Source organism: Bradysia coprophila, chromosome II (genome assembly GCF_014529535.1).
Source record: "Bradysia coprophila strain Holo2 chromosome II, BU_Bcop_v1, whole genome shotgun sequence".
Lineage (NCBI taxonomy): Eukaryota > Metazoa > Arthropoda > Insecta > Diptera > Sciaridae > Bradysia > Bradysia coprophila.
The window spans coordinates 2,687,466-2,706,764 of record NC_050735.1 but is presented as its reverse complement, the minus strand read 5'-3'; the positions used below and the strand labels follow the sequence as shown (position 1 = coordinate 2,706,764).

General features: G+C 38.1%; 5 protein-coding genes across 8 annotated transcripts; 2 read left to right on the top strand and 3 right to left on the bottom strand.

Moving 5' to 3' along the window:
• Nucleotides 1-1,870: 1,870 nt before the first annotated feature.
• On the top strand, nt 1,871-2,823 carry LOC119066030 (endoglucanase-like). Of its 2 annotated transcripts, none has more exons than XM_037168258.1 (3): nt 1,871-1,961; nt 2,025-2,221; nt 2,283-2,823. In XM_037168258.1, the coding sequence occupies exons 1-3, from the start codon at nt 1,946-1,948 to the stop codon at nt 2,706-2,708; spliced, it is 639 nt and encodes a 212-aa protein (XP_037024153.1). In that variant the 5' UTR covers nt 1,871-1,945; the 3' UTR covers nt 2,709-2,823. The 2 variants fall into 2 exon arrangements, with proteins under 2 accessions (XP_037024153.1, XP_037024145.1); XM_037168250.1 differs by having other exon boundaries at nt 1,886-1,967.
• Nucleotides 2,824-3,143: 320 nt separating this feature from the next.
• LOC119066021 lies at nt 3,144-4,525 on the bottom strand. Its single transcript, XM_037168242.1, has 5 exons — nt 4,400-4,525; nt 3,900-4,010; nt 3,751-3,835; nt 3,428-3,514; nt 3,144-3,354 (listed from the first exon to the last, which is right to left on the bottom strand). The coding sequence occupies exons 1-5, from the start codon at nt 4,408-4,410 to the stop codon at nt 3,205-3,207; spliced, it is 444 nt and encodes a 147-aa protein (XP_037024137.1). The 5' UTR covers nt 4,411-4,525; the 3' UTR covers nt 3,144-3,204.
• Nucleotides 4,458-5,931, top strand: LOC119066012 (rab-like protein 3). The gene is made up of 4 exons (XM_037168233.1): nt 4,458-4,588; nt 4,992-5,356; nt 5,426-5,510; nt 5,638-5,931. Exons 1-4 carry the CDS (start codon nt 4,543-4,545, stop codon nt 5,868-5,870), a joined length of 729 nt encoding a protein of 242 aa, XP_037024128.1. The 5' UTR covers nt 4,458-4,542; the 3' UTR covers nt 5,871-5,931.
• Nucleotides 5,916-8,622, bottom strand: LOC119065986 (rab5 GDP/GTP exchange factor). Its single transcript, XM_037168196.1, has 6 exons — nt 8,317-8,622; nt 7,908-8,230; nt 7,607-7,851; nt 7,123-7,537; nt 6,820-7,062; nt 5,916-6,760 (listed from the first exon to the last, which is right to left on the bottom strand). Exons 1-6 carry the CDS (start codon nt 8,459-8,461, stop codon nt 5,939-5,941), a joined length of 2,193 nt encoding a protein of 730 aa, XP_037024091.1. The 5' UTR covers nt 8,462-8,622; the 3' UTR covers nt 5,916-5,938.
• Nucleotides 8,623-12,396: 3,774 nt separating this feature from the next.
• On the bottom strand, nt 12,397-19,039 carry LOC119065997. 3 transcript variants are annotated; one of them, XM_037168224.1, is made up of 6 exons: nt 18,856-19,039; nt 16,054-16,285; nt 15,763-15,982; nt 15,509-15,687; nt 14,633-15,436; nt 12,397-13,474 (listed from the first exon to the last, which is right to left on the bottom strand). In XM_037168224.1, exons 2-5 carry the CDS (start codon nt 16,219-16,221, stop codon nt 14,642-14,644), a joined length of 1,362 nt encoding a protein of 453 aa, XP_037024119.1. In that variant the 5' UTR covers nt 16,222-16,285; nt 18,856-19,039; the 3' UTR covers nt 12,397-13,474; nt 14,633-14,641. The 3 variants fall into 3 exon arrangements, with proteins under 3 accessions (XP_037024119.1, XP_037024102.1, XP_037024111.1); XM_037168207.1 differs by having other exon boundaries at nt 12,397-15,436; XM_037168216.1 differs by having other exon boundaries at nt 12,397-15,436; nt 18,861-19,039.
• Between the last annotated feature and the right edge of the window lie 260 nt (nt 19,040-19,299).

Below are 19,299 nucleotides of genomic sequence, written 5' to 3'. Positions count from 1 at the left end.
AGGTATTTACAATACCTATCCACAAAAAAAAGTTTATGGAAATTGGATGACCGACTCGTGAGTTGGACCCCTTGGTGTGAACTAGGTACAGGGCGGCAAGCCGTTTTTGCTTGTAGGTTAGTCATATTTGAACGGATTTAGATGGATTTTGATTTATTAGATAGGTATTGACCGTACCAATCAGGGAAAAAAAGTTTATGAAATTCGGTTTACGGGAGCGTGAGCTAGGTCTCTTGGAGTGAGCTTATATGTGGCTACTCGGCCGTACAGTGAAGGTGGTGTTTTTTGTTAATATCTCGAGTAAAATTTAACCGAATTTCATGAATTTTTTTTGTTTGAAAGGTACTAACGAATGTAAAGCAGCCGTTGTACTTTCCACCTCCTAACAAAATGGCCGTCGGCCGCCATTTTGGATTTTTGTAAAATCAATATAAATAGGTGAAAATGATAATTCCAAAATCACTGATCAGTGGGAAGTGTAGTTTGTGTTACTTTTGAAAGGAACGTCGTACGGGGCTTCGTAATTGCGCTATGCGCAATTTTTAAGACGTACACATTGCATAAGAATTTTACGACGTTTACGGGCGCAATAGGCTTACGGTAAGAGTAGGGCGACGGACGAAGTAGGGTCACGTGCGCAATAGATGTACGGGTTTGTACGGGGCTCAGTCGCAGCAAACGCTCCGACTGTTCTGACGGCTCGTTTTTTTGCGATAAGTCCACAGTGAAATAATGGCAATCGGCATGACCAAGGTAAATATAGTGAGGTGAATATAGTGAGGAGGAGGTAATGCCCTATATAACCGAATCAGATGTGCGGTGGCACGAAAGTTCGGTACAGACGCCATCTCATACCTTCGTTGAAAGCAAAAAATGGAATAGAAAGTCGGGCCATCTGTTGTGAGATAGCGAAAATATTTTTGTGAAGTACAAGTAAATCGTAGTCAACCATTAAAAAAAAAGATGTCAGTGGCATCGAACTAATGTGCTAGGCCGCGCGTCTGAATGGCATTACCTCCTCACTATATTTACCCTGCGTATTTATGCCATCATGTTCTATGTTCGATTTACATACATACTTTTTGAGGACGATACTTTTTTCCACTACGCATAGCACTAATTTGCTGTGAACGGAAAAACTTAGCTCGGTTCAATCATTGAAATACAGAGAGATGATAACAGATGGCGTTGCTTCTGCTGTTCAGGGTGGGGGAAACATGATTTCGTACATAAAGTAGATGTGACGAAATGTGTGAGATGGCATCACAATTACACCGTTTACCTCTACGTTCACTGTCTGACTCCTGGGTACTAAAACAACATATAATTACACCTCTGAGCTTCTCCGTCGACTTAAAAAGCGTAATGTGTCTACTAAACATTTTATATGAAAAATGTCCAATGAACCGTCAAATTTTGATGCCAGTCGCTTTAGTGAGTGCATTGACCTATTTTTTAAATTAACCTGTTCTTCTAAACCTATAGAGATAAAGTATAAAGTACCCAGCTAGAACCCATACCAAATACTAAATCATGCCAATCAAACCTGAAAGAATAGTGGTTTTATCAGTTGTTTATAGTGATTTCCTCAATACTACATTAGACTCTACGAGAATATTTGAAAAATCAATTGGTTGCAATATTAATTCTAAATTTAATTAACGAGAGATAATTACGATAATTACGAAGAATCGATGATGGTACGATAATATTGCGTAAAAGTAGAATTGCTGAACTATGTGAGTTATCTTTTGCAAAAGGAAATTGTTTACATTCAAACACATAAGCAATTAAATCAAAAATCATACGGACGTCGGACGTAAAGCAATGTTCGACATCAGAGATAGCATATCAACGATCACGATCTCATTCGGTTCATTACAACAGCATATATATAGGGTTGCAGGAGGAGGAGGTAAGTCATTGTTCTATTGATACGTCCGAGATGTCCGCACAAGCTGGTAAAGGTGAAATAAAGTATTTTTTACTCCACAAAACTGATTTTAATCATTTTCCCTCTTCAGTATTTGGATTATTTATCATTTTTATGTGGTCAGCAAATACGACCACTGCCAGAAGCGTAAAATGTCCTTCATATATGCCTCCCAATGCTGCTATGGTTCATCCATCCGACAATACGAAATATCTGAGATGTGATGTCACAGGATATTTGAGTGAGCAGATGTGTCCTCCAGGAACGATATTCGATGCGCTACGTTCGGTAAAATTTTAAGGCTGATTACGGCGAAATCGGCGGAATGATGTTTTGTATTAATGTATAGATATGCATCAGATCCGCTAAAGTTGACGTAAAGTTTACAACTCCGTGTCCACCTGCAACCACAACTAAATGTCCCTGTCCTACTCCAACGCCATGCCCACCGACGCCAACAGATTTCCCAGTGACTCCGACACGCGATCCAGTTACTCCGACACGTGATCCAGTTACTCCGACCCGTGATCCCGTTACTCCAACTCGTGATCCAGTTACTCCAACTCGTGATCCAATTACTCCAACTCGTGATCCAGTTACTCCGACTCCACCCAATGGTACAACAACTCCATGTGTCGGTTGTGAATATGGCCAACCAAAGACAACACTACCACCTTTTATAATAACCCCTGCACCTGAAGATGAGTGTAAGCTTGGAAAAGTTGATATTCCACGGCCCATTGTTACAACTCCACATCCCGTGGAGTGTGAGTGATCGTAACATGAGATAAATGTTACACTACCAGGAATGTAATGATTGACAAGTACTTTAGTAATTCAGTTGACGAATTAGGAAATTATACCAAAATTATAAATAGCAATTGTCGAAAGCAACTAAAAATTTGGTTTTGTAATGTCTTCGGTCCTTATTATTTCAGGAAAAATTGCGTAAGCGTTCACAACTTCTAAGCTGAGCTGAAATAATAGCAATACATCAGGCTGCACTGAGACATTTTTAATGCAGAAGAAGTGTCTTACAACATTTGTTTTTTGTTTGTGTGACTTGCTCGCCCTTATTCGTGAGTACTGTGAGGTGTACTAGCAACGATTAGTGACCGCTAGTAATCTATTTTCCGTTGGCAACCTATTTTATACCGCGAACGACTGCTTATTTTCAGGAGATTCAAACAGCAAACGTTTCTCAATAAGATAAACTATGTGCAACCAACAATCCATATAATATTTACAACAAACATCGTATAATAATAGTGTTAAGATGCATTCGACGATGGGTCTGAATTTACTGTTGCACTACTTTCAGTGGTGGGATTTCCTGCAATCAGATGTTCCTCGCGGTGTCGCTTTTGAATTTTTGCGTCCACCTCTGCTTGCTTAAACGATTGGAGTGTTATGGAACGTCTCTGTAAGTCAGTAAGAGTCAATAAACGTCTACGGATTTCCATAATTCTTTAAATCTTTAGCGCCAATAACTACCTTCAAATTTCGTGTTCTGTGATGAATGTGTACCATTTGTCGTTTGATTGCAACCAATTTTTCTTTGTAAGTTTTCATTTTCATTATCTGCATAATGGAAAACATAGAGTAGGTACAGGAGGCCGTCAGTGAAATTTAAACATGAATTTGCTTCAGTTGTTTGCTATTGGTCTATTCATACAAATAAAGGCATTGCATACGGGTAAAATAGATCACAAACACGCCCGTGTTAGTGATAAATCCGTGCTGATGCAAAAATCTGATGCAAATTCACAACTATATTTCAGTGAGAGCACTAAAATTGAGATTTTTGTTGCACTAACCATGCTTTGTATGTCTGCTAACTTATCATCGGATATTTTTTCCATCTCGACAGTCAGGTCATCATGAATTTTTTCCTGCTTATTCCTGAAATTGGACCGCCGTTTGTCAAAATTTTACTTTTCGAATATTTTACTGAAAGCGCATTTACGTAAGTTCCTTCAAATCGCTTTCGATTTTCTCCAGAGACGGTCGATATAAGTCAACAAAACCCTTTGCCAGCAAATCGGGTGCACCCTCGGATGTTTCAATAGTACCTTCACTGTGAAAATATTGTAAAAAAAAAAATGGAATTGAAAGACATCCGTAAGAAGTGTCAAAGACACAGGAAACCCAAAAAAGGACGGAATTTGTGGATGTCCATTTTGTCTCAAATTAATTCTAAAGCACTCGGATCACCCACATCAATTAATAGTCGAAATTAATTAAATGAACAAAAAACAGTTTACGCCACCGGAAAATGATTCATTACTTCATTGACATGAGCGTAAAATAACGTCCGTTCTCTTGTTTAACACTTTCTATTTTATGTTTCGTTATTTCGGCCCTTGCCTTCGGCTCGGCTGTAACCTTCACACTCAGCGAAATACAAAGTTCCAAGCAAGAGGACGTAATCTACTAATCAAGATCTGACAATGTTTCGTCATTTACCTTTGCGCCATTATATTCAAATCGTTCAAATTGAACTTCTTCACTTTTTGGTGGACGTCGTCTCTTGTGTAAAAGAAAACCAACTGTTTGTTTAAAGCACCGATAGCCAAAAATTGGAGACAATTTTGTTTTTTTGTGTTGTAATGTCGAACATTGACAAAGTTAGAATTATTGTTGTCGGTGATTCTGGTAAGCGCGACACGTTGTGGAAAAACAATTTCCTTTTAATCACACAATATTTGAGGACGCACTGCCTAGTCTTGGATATTATTTCGCGAAAGCAAAGTTTCTTCTATTTTTGTTTTTTACTGATTGTGCTGTCATACACATTGCACTCATCCGACTCTCTTTTGCGCTGATACGTAAATAACTCTGTTCACTTAAACGAATTTTGAATGCAGTCTAGCAGAGAGTTCAAGGAGTGCACTGTCTTCAAAATTGTCTAGAATCTCTAGAACGGTAGAGAGTGACCTGGTGCCCTTTAAATTCTTTAATTCTCAAAGATTCATCTACACTGTCCACTTTGTATCCAGAGTCTCGATTCCAGACTTCAGACTCTGTATCGTTTCCCTTCCATTCTGTATCGTTTCAGGAGTGGGAAAAACATCGCTTGTCCATCTTATAGCCAACAATGAGGCGCTCACATCTCCCGGCTGGACGATTGGATGTGCTGTCGAAGTGAAATTACACGAATACAAGGAAGGTACACCGTCCCAAAGTCAGTACTTTATCGAACTCTGGGACATCGGCGGTTCGATAAGCCACATGAACACCAGAGGCGTATTCTACAATCCAGTCCATGGCGTTATCTTGGTGTACGATCTGTCCAATCGGAAAAGTCATGAGAATTTGCAACGATGGATTTTCGAAATATTGAACAAAGAGGGAAAAGATGTGGCTAAAGGTGGCGGTGGCGAGATGGAATTTGATCCGGAACAATTTTTGGGATCGACACAGGTAAGATACTTGGAATGGAAGAAAAATTGAATTTAGTTGCCAATATCGTTGATTCCATATTGTCGTTAGATTCCAATATTGGTCATTGGAACAAAGGCCGATATGGTGGATGACAATCAGAAGAAGAAAAACAGCAAGAAAATTTTGAGCGTCGGTAAGTATTGAGCAGGGCTGGACTTCATAAAAAAATATATTTGAAAAGCCCTTCAGGCATCGCCCGAGAACCAATGGGGCCAGTTCGGTACTTCACAGAATATTTACAGTTTCTCTTTGAATTACAGCCGAACAGTGCGGAGCAGAAGAAATTTGTCTGAACTGTCATGATCCGAAAAGTCTTGCGGCTGGCCTCTCTGACAGCGTCAAACTGAGTCGATTCTTCGACAAAGTCATTGAGAAAAAGTTCTACACTCGTGACACAGGCGGTGTTTTAGAAAAACGCAAGTATACATCACCTGTAACATCGCCGTATTTAATGACGGGCTATGGATATGATGAGCGTAGCGACAATAAGTAAATTCGAGCCAGCGAACGATAAAGCAATAAATAAAATGGCACATGAAACGTGTAACATAAAATCGGAAACTATTTATTCGTCGTCTCTTTGTCCACTTTGCCAGCTGTTACAGAACTTGTTGAACCAAAATCACCAGTTTGACACGAAATGCTTGGTATGTCGAATGCAGAAAATCCTTTATAAGGTGGTACCGTCGGTTTCAGCGGTGATGGCAACAATGTATCAGTTGGTGAATCGCCTCCATCCATTAGATTTGTTGCTGCATCCATACCAACCGGACTGGATTTTCCGGAATCATTCAGCAACGGATCGAATTCGTCCAAGGTAAGGCCCAAGCTAACACTTTTGTGATTGTCGTCGGCCACGCTGTTCTCAGCACTAGCATCCGATATATCAAAATCGTAATTTATGTTCGTGAGTCCGCCGTTCATCAGGCTTAACGAGGGAAATTCATCGGGCGTTAGCAGTTCGTCGAGAAACGAATCGAAATTCAAATTCGGGGGCGTTGAAAGGATATCCGTCGCACTGTTGTCACCGATTGTAATCATATCGGACGCATTAGGTTGGTCCACAATTAAATTGTCGATCAAGTTCAACAAATCGGGCTTGGTGTTAATCGGAGACACACTGGTGCAGTGATTGGAACTAGAAAGAAAGTGTGATGTCGACGCATAATTGGATATCGAGGTGGCAGGTGCTGATGTGGTGCTTGCATTATCCGGTTGATCTTCGGAAGCCATCGAAATCAAATTCTTTGGATGTTCGACTTTTGAAGCCAACGAGTTACGATGACCCATTGCTCCACTTTGAAGACTATTTGGCGTTTGTATCGGTTTCAATACCAACGGCGTCCGATTCAACACTTCTGTAACTTTGCGCGACAGTTCCTCCTGTGGACATTTGTAATGATGTAAAAACAAACCGAAATTCGTTTCGCTGTGGGTCTTACCTTGAGACGATCGAAATCCTTGTTTAACACATCCACGGATGTTGTAACCTTGTCGTTTCTCTCGTTCAACATTTCTATTGTTTTTAGATTTTCGGAAACCGAATGAAAGCTCTCGCAAGCCATCAATGCCGTTTCCCATGCCGAACTGTACACTTTCTCGCCAGACATCATCGATTCAAATTCTTCCTGGGGCATCGATAACGATTCGTAGGTAAGATGCTCAATGAACGATATGGCACAGCACTGCGCAAAAACATCAACAGTCAAATGGAATATCGAATACGGTTGGCTGTCTGTACTTACCAAATTCGTGAAATAATATCCACCCTCGCCACTCATTAGTCGTGTGGCATTGCTAAATCTCGTGATGTAATTGATATTGCTGTGCAATCGAATCGGATTCGCTTTGAGCACGACAAATATGAGCGCCGGTAGAAATTCATCAGCACTGGCCGGCCCACCAGCAGTCTGTTTCAGCAATGTAAATATGCTGCGACAACAGCGCACAATACAATCCAATTTCTCTTGGGGCGTTGGGAATGAATCCATCGCTACCAGTTCTGTTATCGAATTGTACACCAAATCACGAACCTCTGAATTCACTTCGTCAATGCTGCAAATTAGATGCTTCGCATTCAGCCAACTCAATTGTTGGATTCGACGCTTCACCTCCGAATCACGTTCTTCGTCGTTTGTGAACGGCGGCGAGAAGAGAATTCTAGGCGAGAGATCATTGAAATATGGTGTGTGTGGAAGCGCAAAATCGGTATTGTCCGGGCCAACTTACTTGTGATTTTTGGTCATGATGACTTTCTCGAAAAAGTCGATGACATACTCTTTCATTTCGGACGAGACACTCGTCAGGTGCGATTCGTTGGAGTCCATGAAATTGACCAATTTTACGTAACTACTTTGAACACATTCACTAATCTCGGTTATATTGTAGGTGTGGTATTTCTTCTTGATAACGCCGTCCAACATTTGAATCAAATACTTGAGTTCTTTCTTAGCCTTGTCGGGGACTTTCAATTGCTAAAAATCAAATTTCATTGAATGAACTCTCGGGATGATGATCGACCATGTTTTACCTTCAAAGTTTCAAGGTATTCCAATTCACTTTTGTCAACAATGTGGACACTCCTTTCGACTTGTCGTAGTTTTTCCACTTCCTTAGCATTGGACGGTTTCTTGAAAACTTCAAACAAATTTCGTTTTTTCGTTGACGTATCCTTTCTCGGTGACGCAGTATCATCTCTCCGATTGCTACTGTCTGCCCGTTGTGTGTCATCCGGCTGAGTATGTCGTTGCAAGTGTTGACGATGTTGCTGGTGATGTTGAGATGTGGTGCCTTGCAGTACGGCTTTGACAGCTTGTAATTCTTTTCGCTGTGGCAATGCAGACGATGACTTTGCTAATTGATCACAAGAAATTTTCGAATTATATGATTCCTCTCCGTCGTCATCGAGTTTCGTTCAAATTTTTTTTTGATAACCTTACCTTTCGCCTGTCGTTCTCTCAAATTTATTTCGCGATAACATTTCGAACAGAGCCCATCCCATTGAGTGTTTCCATAAAATCCGCAACCATTTTTACATTTCAAATCCCTGTCAATGCGAAGTCCGGGCAGTTTCGTGGAAAACATTGCGGAATTTAGCGTTTTTATTCGTTGTTTAACGTTGTACAATCATAACAAAATGAATTTTAGTTAATTTGCGTCTAGGAATTTTACGATGCACAAAAACGAAACATTTATTATCACACAAAATGACACTTCCTAATGTGTCAAAGAAAAAAAATTAAATGAAAGTCTGTTCACGGTGTCATCGTCTATGCAGTCATATGGTGTACTGGTGTTGGTTATTTTGGTACTGATGTGTATGTGTGTGATTTCTACTTTCCCAGCAAACGAAAGAGGTTTGGATGGTTGAGATCGTCTGCACGAGCCACTGTACGTGCAGGTAGAAATTCAACTTGACCAATACTCTCTCTAGCAAACAAACTCTCACTTCTATGTGTCAAATTCACACCCTATTTCTTTGTATGCTACAAGAACTAGGTCCCACCCTTTGGGCGGGTCAGGCCCCTTGACTGACAATTTTTTCAATATATTTTTGATCAATTTCATTGTTGAACTTCCGAAGCATCACTGATACCAATGCCTACGTTTGATCCCAATTTATTTTTACATATGCTGTATTCCTAAAAAATTGTCAAATTTAGAACATTGATATATCGATTACTCTATACATGACAACAAAATTTGACAGAAAAAGTTCTTCAAACGTAAGACCGAATGATCTTTGACTTCTCATTTTTCTTATAAATTTGCAGGAAGATTTTCAATCAACCATAAATCGTAAATCACATGCGACTCGTGTGAATTACGGCTCTCGCTCCGTTCTGGCCGCAAACTTCCCACTCGTATGAGCTATCTACTATTCTGTTTGATTGCCATTTTGTCAAGTTTGATCAGAGTTGTTGCGAAGTTTAGCGAATAAGATGGAACGATGAGAGGACTCTTTCACTTTGGTAAAAATTAAAAGAAACCGCGATAAGTCTTCTTCTTTTACAGTCTTGTACAAAAACAGAAAGTCCACCGGTACTTACTAAATTTACAAAACCATCAATCGTGAATAAAATATGGATGGTAATACACGACCGATAAATTAATTTAATTTTTTTGTCGTTTCTTCACTTGTCAATTTTTTTCGTCGATTCAGAAAACGACAAAAGTGAAGAATAGACAAAACGTCTATAAGTTACATTTCGTAGAAGGATGAAATCCCTAGGAACGAACAAAACGCCTTCTCGTTACATTTCGTTGAAGGATGAATTGTTTGAGTTGGTTTCCTATTTTCTTACAGAGGTGAACACAATGTTTTTCACCACAAAACAAGAGGGGATAAAATAGGCGCTTTCTTTGCCGAACTGTCATCAGACAAAGCGTTAACAAAATGTCATTTTCAGGCTAGCGATGCGAAAATCCTTATTTTGTCCTTTATGAAGCGTTTTCGAAAAGGCCTTTTTGTTTTTATTTGGAGAGGCACCATTTTAGGTGAGAAAATAATCATTTTCTCTCCTAAAATAGCGGGTTCAGCCCAATTTGGGCGGGCTACATGCGAAAGTGCCTAAAACAAATCGTCCAAAATAGATACTCAAAAAAATTTTCATGTAAGGGGTCGAAAAACAGGGAAAAATCTCAAAACTTCTTCAATTTCAACCCCAATACATGAAAATTATTATTTTCTCTCCTAAAATGAATGAATACCACAATACGCTATTTATTTTAGTTTCTTTACAATGGACAAAAATGCGGATATTCGCAAAACGCCAGCATGAAAAACGTTGTGTTCACCTCCGGGAGAAATAGGAAATTTCACCAAGAGCGAAAAGAGCGAGTGTCGTAATTCGCTCAAGGTGGAATTTCCTATTTTTCACCTTTTATTAACAAATAACTATTTCTCATATTGAGTGGAGAAAATAAAGCTTATCCCACCGTTTTTATACAAGTAACAGAGAAATGATAAGGTGGTATGTCTGTGGCGGGATAGAAGGAATCTGAGGTTCAAAATTGTGTACGGTACGGTATGGGAGAGAATTACATACGAATTCTGTCAAGAGAATTGCCAATTTTTTCATCTCGTCACCGGCGAACCAACTTTTCATTTCTCTGACAACTATCGCACGTCCAGGCAGAGTTTTGGAGTGACGCAAGTGTTCCACACAGTATTTAATCTACACTGGCCTCTATTATGTCTGTTATAGCGAAAAAGAGGGAATACTACTAAAATTTTGTTTGATTTTCGTGTTTTCCGTAAATGTATATAAAGCTTACCCCATCAGCTCTTACACATTCAAATCTCATCCGGTTTGAAAGAGGTTTCACAGTGAGAGCGGTGAGGGTCATAGTAAGAGTAAACTCCCTATGCATAACTTATTAGGCGTTTTGTTATGATGCTTGCAACTTCTACAATCACCTTACCTTTTGGTTCTGAGAGAATAATCTTTGTGGTAATCTTCCTACCTCGGATGATGATCATACAGTTTTACCAATCTTCATTTTCTTCGACGATTTACTGATAAATATGCTCAAATGGCAACATTTTATTTTTTAATTTCTTTTTATTAAACTTATGAATGTTAATAAAGTAACATAATGGCAAGAAAAATTATTTGCAATCCAAAACTGATTTATAAATAGAAAAATAAATCCCTAAAACATATCAATAAGTTAATATAAAGATTCGAAAAATCACAAAATTGTTTTACAATAAAAGAGTCAATTCAATAGAAAAAAAAAGTCTAAATAAATTCGTTAAAAAGTCTCTACACGCTATCAGCGTCGAAAACCATACTTTTTATATGGCAAGTACTTCTTTCGACGCTTTCCAGCATGTAAAGTTCATCACATAACTCGGAATAAAAATGAAGAGTCAAGTTTTCGTGTGTTTTTTATTGACCTCGGCTTCGCCTCGTATCAAAAAAAAACAATTCTTACGAAACTGTACCTTTTTATTCTATGTTATGCAAAGGGACTATTCTTTTAGTTTGTACATTTGTCTTTACATTTATATATAACTATTTCATCTCGTTTTACACACTTTATAGATAAATTTTCGTAATAAGTGACAATTTACGGTTAAAATTAAATAATTAAAAGTCGAGATTCTTGTTAAAAATGAGAAATTAAATGGCAAAATCTCTCCAATCATTGCCATTTCTTTTTGTTTGCTTTACGCTTCTCTAATTCCTATTATACCACTCGACGTTCTCCAGCAATTGACTAATTTATTTCACACGTTGTGAGAACACATTGTTTTCCTTCTGTTAATTGAATTAGAAATAATTTTGGCTCCTAACTTACATTCAATGCAAAAGAAGCAGATTTTACGTAACGCAGTACCATCGAAACTTTGTCACAAACGATTTTCATATAGTTTTATCGCACTAGTGCTACAATAGTTGTTTATGACATCGAGTATTACGTACAACAGTGCGATCGAACTGAATGGAATCTTACTGACGCATACATTAAAATCTTGTTCATAACTTTTGCCTTTTTCGATTTTTTTTATTAGCAAAATATGTGAAAATTATCAACTCGACAACACATAGGCATCAAGGTTCTGAAACACAATCTGTACTGAGAGCGTTTATCGATTTCGGTGCCACCTGCCCTCGTGGGTGTCTTAACCTGTTCTTTCAGAACCTTGATAGGCATATGTTAGGGAAATAGCTACTTTCGTAAATACATAAAATAGAAGTGAGCATAGGTTACCAGAATCCGTCACCAAATCGATCATCTTTTATCTGAACTTTCGGTTTACGGATATTGGAAATCATTGGGATGGGCTTACGGGTTTCTAGGAATTGATTTAGTCGAATTCGGGTCGGATTTCTTAAAAGTTTAGTATGCTCACATCTACAGAAGGTGTTGAGGAATTTCGCGCCACGTTATTCACAATAACCCACAAAGTGACATTTTCCTTATATGAAATGTGTCATTTTGTCTATTATTGTGAATGACGTGGCGCGAGATTCCTAGCAGCCCTACAGAAATGTTTTAATTTTTTATCGTTTTTCTTTTGATAATTACAGGAGTGTGTTAGGTTAAGTATTCGAAAACTTAAGTAAATAATATAAACTGGCCTTGCAACTGGATTAATTGGTGTAACTACACGAAACTATAAAGTTTTATTAATCGTTGACTTGTAGCTTCAATTAACAGGAGTGATGCTACATAAAAAATTGTAGAAGCTGTTCCTCCTGACAAATCATCCTATCATAAGTTATTCCCTCCTATTACAATTGGCTAACTTATTGTGGATACAAGGACCAAGGACAGGTAGTTTCCATTTGCAAGAATCATTTTCTCTTTTAAACAAGAAAAGAGAAGATTTTCTTTACGAAAAATTCACCGATGTCAAGTCGAAGGCCGGATAATTCCACAAAATTGATTGACAAAGGATTTAAAAAAGTCCTCAGGGGATTTTTGGAATGTCAGAGGATTTCCTTTGTTGAGTGATTCTGTTCAACTCTTGAAAAGGCAGAGAGATCATAACAGATGGCGTTGCTTCCGTCCAGCTGGGGAGGCGGAAGCAACGCCATCTGTTATCACCTCTATGTGAAAAGGTTATCTGGACATTTTTAGGACATTTCAATGAATTTCCTTCAAAAGATTTTCTATTTTTTGAAGAATTCTCTAACGTATATCCTAACAACCAACAACGTACTTTCATTCCAATTACAACGAGTCACTAACTACAACCTTCATGTGCTACACTAGCTCAGATTCTATCCGAATTTTATTCCACTCGTTGCTCGTTTGTGGTACAATAATATAACTCATTCAAAAACATTTACTAAATGCATTCTTAAGTGCCTACATACACATCCGCGTATTAATATTAATCAAACGTTTTATTTTGTATATTCAGTTCGAACCGTTAGTTCTACGTTAAAGGTGTGTTGGTGTCGCAAAATTGTATAATTAGATCGAAATTACGAATGACAATTATAAATGCGACATATCAAAACTTTTCCCTGCAACACGTCTCTGCTTACTCATTCGTCAGATCGTATGAATCAGATTTGTCCAGCGGTCTTTCGTTGACAAACTTGTTCACTACATCGAATGCGCAGAGACGAGAAAAGTCTATAAAAATGGTTAAATTCATGGATGAGGCATTTTGAATTTGTTTTTAAGTGTTAAAATGTTTAGTATGACCTATGACCTATATTTGTAAGCGGAGATCACAGCAATTGACATTTTGTTTCTGTGGAAAAGCAATTAAACTAATCGTGAAGGTTAGTGAAACTGGTGAGATGTCGTCAATTTAACAAAAAAAAATTATTTGATTTGGACGAGTGTTATGAACTCAATGATATTACACTTACACACTGGGACTACTGTTATTGCGGGAACACTAAACAATTACTTAAATTTCGAAATTCAACTCGTTAAAGGCGAAACGTTCGTACTCATTTACACGAGAAAAAATGTAGGGGAAAGTGCTGAGGAAATATCTCAATTCGTTGATGTTGTACCAGGGCCTATTTTACAGGAATTAAATTCCCGAAAACTACCAAATTTTTCCGTCACATTTTGTCTGTTTCTTTAAAATACCAACAGATCCAAGTGCCTCCGTTGTTTTCATGGCCCTTTTTATTTATTTTATATTTTTGAGCTAAATCTACTAAATTCGGTTGGTAGTTAAGAGAAACCAGAATTTTGGAATTTTAATGAATTTTCAGGAATTTAATCCTCTAAAATAGGCTCTTTGTTGTACGATGTTCGAATATGGTCTTGTGCACGCAGACTTCGAAAATTGAAAAACGTGACCTTATAATCCTGTGTTGATTATAAGACTAAGCATTTTCAAAGCAAGCACAGACCGATGAAATTGTGCGTGATTTTGCAGAGGTGAAAAATCTTTTTGATTTGAATTCTTCGAAAAAAAATCAAATACCGGCTACCGTGGCAACCCAATAACCTCCAACAGCATAAGTAAACACAATTTTTCTATGCGTCTGACTATCTCTAGATGCGAGAAGAAGCATTCTAAATAACCCCGAAAAATGACCAGCTGAACGCGTACTCAGTGTCATTTCCATTCCGTAAAATTATAATTCGCATTCACCATCCATTCACACGATGCATGACTATAATCATTTAAATTTAAGGTACTAATTGTATTGAGCTACATGTTGATGACGGATCGCGATAAATGGACACCATATTGCGGGTGGCCACAATGATTTGGTTGAATTACAAAAACAAATGAAATTTCTCTAATCTACACTTGTGGCTTACCATTCCTGTCTATTCGACGATACGAGCCGGCGGAGCCTCGGGCGATGGTAACGAAACAGCCGCACTCAATGTCTTTTCACTTTCCGACCGTGCTATTTCTCTCGGACTCAGCGTTTTGTGATCCAATGGTCCTTCCGACGGCGTCTCCAGTTCTTGGATCAGTTGCAGTGCTGCTTCCAATTCTTTCGAGAATTCGAGATCCTTGGACGAGGATTTGGATGAGCAATATTTGTCGGTCGACTGGCTGATATCGTCCGGCGAGAATCCAGCCTGGATTTTCTTTTCGATAATCGATTGTTCCAATTCGGCCAGCATTGAAGCATATTGACTGTCATCTTGCATGCTCATGCTCGATAGGCTAGACGGTCCGGGATTATTATTGTAAGGAACTTTTGCTTTGGCTATGGACGATAAGAAATCAACGGTCAAACGATTCGATGTTTGACCGAATGCATCGTGATAATCGCCGCTGTTGTACGGCGTTGGCGTTATTTGACCACTCCGTGGCACCGGCGATGGTGTTGCACAACGTGAAAAGCTTGTCATCTGTTGCATAAATCGTTCACTGTTCGCATCTGACACACGGCTTATGCGTCGTTGCTTTTGACTGGTGCTTTTTGGACCGTTGTAAGGCGATGCATCAACCGCTAGGGAATGGGATGGTGTTGGAGATTGGGTGGTCGAAGCCGATGACATCGTGTCGCGTTGATGGTCTTCGAATGTTTCTTCGAATACCCAGGATTTTGTGTTAGCATTTGTTGATTGCACAGTCGGATTTGCTATTTGACCTTTGCTAACGCTTTTCTGGAATTTAGAGCGAAAACGAAGGCAATTTTTATTGTTGGATATTTGTGCATCAAGCTAGGTGGCTCCTACCTTTGGTATTACATACTCCAGATCCACATATCGATCGTTGTCAATGTATAAATTCCGATTAGCTCGTCTAGTATTTCGTTGAGCTATCTGACTTCTGTTCAGTAAACAATAAGTAATTTGTGATTGAATAAATGCAATGACGACCGATACGATTGCCGTAGATGTCGTAATGATTCGACCTAAAATTGAAAGTGGAAATTCGAGCAAATAAACTGAGATTCGGCATCAAGCTATACTGTGACTTTAGCACGTACCATACTGCGATTCTAGCACATCGTACTCTTTGCTCGCGTTCATCTGTTGCCGAACATTTTCCTTGAACAATTCTTTGAATTGACTGAATTCCAATATTATCAAATGTAAAGTGTTCAATATCAACACAGAAAATGAACAGTACAACAAGAGCTCATGTTTCCTCGTTCTAGATGAACAAACACACGCCACCATTCCACCACTTATCCCAGTTAAAATAATCTGTTGAAAATAAGATCAAATTTATAGAAAATTGTAATTGCAAATGTGAAACAATTCAACACTGCGCATACCCAGCATCCTATTGCAATGTTTATGATCAATTTGATCACTGGAATGGTTATGAAGTAGAAAATGCCGGAAATTATTTGAACAACACCCAGGCATATGTAAATTACACAAAACGGTATGTAAAGGCATAGATCTGTTGTGTATTCATGGAAAATGCCCGTCTTGCACATGATCTCTTACGAAATGAATTGTTGTGTGAGTACTTTCTGATGAGTATCGTTCGCATTTTGTTATCTGAAATGGAAAACATTTTTAATTTGTTTTGTCTTCTGCTTTGTATACGGTGACTGAAGGCAGTCATATTTGTCATTTTTTGTTTTGTTTCAAACGATTTTAAACATAAACTTAGGGTTCCTGCTCATCGGTAAAAGAGATTAAATTATGAGATTTAGAGATAAGATAAAATTAAGTAAATCTACTGAGCACAGCAACGTGACTGAGACTACTGTGACTCTTCGCATGTAAAAAATTTGCAAATATCTGTTGATCTCCTATGAATTTAATGAAACCACAAACACTAATCGCTTCCCTTTATTGGTCAAGATCAACACACTTCAAGCATGAGCGCTACTCTCAATAGAGGGTACTGAAACTTGATAACTACTACAAAACTATTCTATTTGGCAGCTGTCAACTATGATCACTTTTGCTTGAAGTGCGTTGTCAAGATCTAATTTTGAATGTGGATTACCCAATAGATAGATTTGGGTATTCAAAGGCTTCTTTTACAGACGCATATACCCAGGTCACCCAGGTTTCCTCTGTTTCCAGCTGTACACTGGCCTTACTTCCTCTTTCAAGTAAATTTCCAGGTTTTTATTATTAAGTTATATGGGCGCTTTCTATCTTAAGATAGTACTATCATCATTGTAAATCCTCATTATGGTGGTCATAATACCCTCAGAACAATTCCTTCAGATTACTACACCAGTTCCGGGAACCACAAGATCGATGTACTCTGTGAAGGTGAAAGTCTGCAGTGGTTCACTTTATCTCTTTCAAAGTTAGTAGCTTCGTCTAACGAAACAGAGCCGTGGCTAATGTGTAGCCAATGAGTATCAGCCAAAGCAAAGCAACCTCACACACCTTGTACCTTAGACGAATTATATAATTTCGGTGTGTTTGGGACTAAACCTACCTGATTTTTTTTTAAAACCTACCTTGCCTGTTTCTCTTCTATAATCTCGGTGTGTTTCCTCGGTGTGTTTCTTCTATAAACACACCGATATTCAATGAGTATATAGAAGAGAAACGGGCACCGGTAATAATTCGTCTAAGCCTTGTACATAAAATTAGGAGGGTTAAGACTAGACAGTGTCTGCTTGCACATTTCATTAACCTTTGTTCATACGCTTCTAACGTTATGTGCAAGCGCCTTATAGTTTTGTATATAAGCAACGCACTTCAAGCAAAAGTGGTACTCAAAATAGGGTACTGAAACTTGACAGTGCTTCATACAAAATTTTACACTGTAAAAAGAGTGGGGATAAAATTTCATACAAAAAGTACTCTATTTGACAGCTGTCATTAATAGCACTTTTGCTTGAAGTGCGTTGATATAAGGTGTATGCGCTTGCTAGAGAGCTGATTTGACCGAAGGTATCAATTTAGTGAAATAACTCTCAATCTTTACTTCAATTGTGGTTATAAGGGCGTGGGGTAATTTCGCTAAAACAACGCATTTTTCAACTACGTCAAAGGTGAGCTCGCACACGATTTTTCGATATCAAAATTTTGTAAAAATTAAGTCGATGATATGGCTAAAAAGCATTTGCAGCAATAAACTCGCGTGTGCGAGTTCACCTTTTACGTAGTTTAAAAGTGCGTTCTTTTGGCACCGTGTGCTAGATTCCCCGATGCCGATACCGTTTCATTATGTGTAACGATACGAAAACCGATACAACATCTATTAATGGGGGTTTATTGGTAGATAAAGTTAATCAAAACAAAAATGCTGAACAGAAAAGTTTAGCTTTTCGTTAGTCAATAACAACATAACCGCTATTGTGTCGGTTTCCACTTTTCTCTGATTGCATCAAGATCAATATTGTTAATTTTCATTAGCGTAACAGCCTTGAAACTGTGAGTGCAAATCAATATTTTGAACGACTGGTGACTCAATTTCAAATCGAAACTGTTATACATCCGTAATGGGTAATCATTTTCTACATTCGAGCACGTCCGCATTAAAGTGATGCAAATTTTATCCACAAGTTGTGGACGCAGAGACTTCTACACTTTACAGAGGAGTTTTAACTGTCTTTAAATTGAGAATCACAAATGAGTCATTTCATCGTTTGGATGATGGCAACCAGTGATTGATAGACAACTTGAATCAGAGGAGATCTCGATAGAAGAGTCATTTTTTAGCTTTATCAACATAATTTAGCTTCATCAACAAGTTCACCTTTCGTGACCCAATTTTTTTTCACACACAAAAATGTGTCTAGTCGAACACGGCAGCTCAGACTATATCAATATGTTTTGACATTCGAAATATACCTCTCTGTTCATATAAAAACCATGATAATAGCTATGTATAATGTTTTCGTGTATTGATTTCATTTTATCTTTTGCATGACACACATATTCCCTTTGACACAATTAGCTACTTTATTTTATTGAATTTAATTTTAGGAACGACATTATGTGTTCACCGTATGTTAATGATACAGTTCCATTGATAGGCTGACGTAATTCTAATGTGGTAATAATTAAAATTTACTTGATTAATCAACACAACCGAGCACAACACTTCCATTCATACAAAACACACAATATTCTTGCTCATTTGATATGCTTACCCTACATTGTTTATTGATTGAATTTAAACAAAATATTACGGTTTGATATTCACTTGTAATCAAGCCATTAACTCAAAGGCGATTCAAAACAACGGGAATAGCACAATTTTTATCACTTGGTTTTTTGCAACTTTGCAATGGCAAGTTAAAAAGTGACTTCGTATCGATGCAAATAGGAATACTGGAAAAATGAGAGTGATGATTCTCAACTGCACATGCGTTCGTATGATAACATTTTGCTCTCTTTCTCTGTGTATATATTTTTCGTGTTTTCTTACTATCAGTGTACGAGCGCCAGCGTATACACTGTATAATGTCAGGTCGAAATCCCGAAAACAGCCATAATTCCATGAATGAATAATGTTTGAATTGATTCCATTCTGAAATGAAGAAGGTGACGCTAGTCACCTGGTATAAAGTGGAATAGATCATTGTCAATGTCGT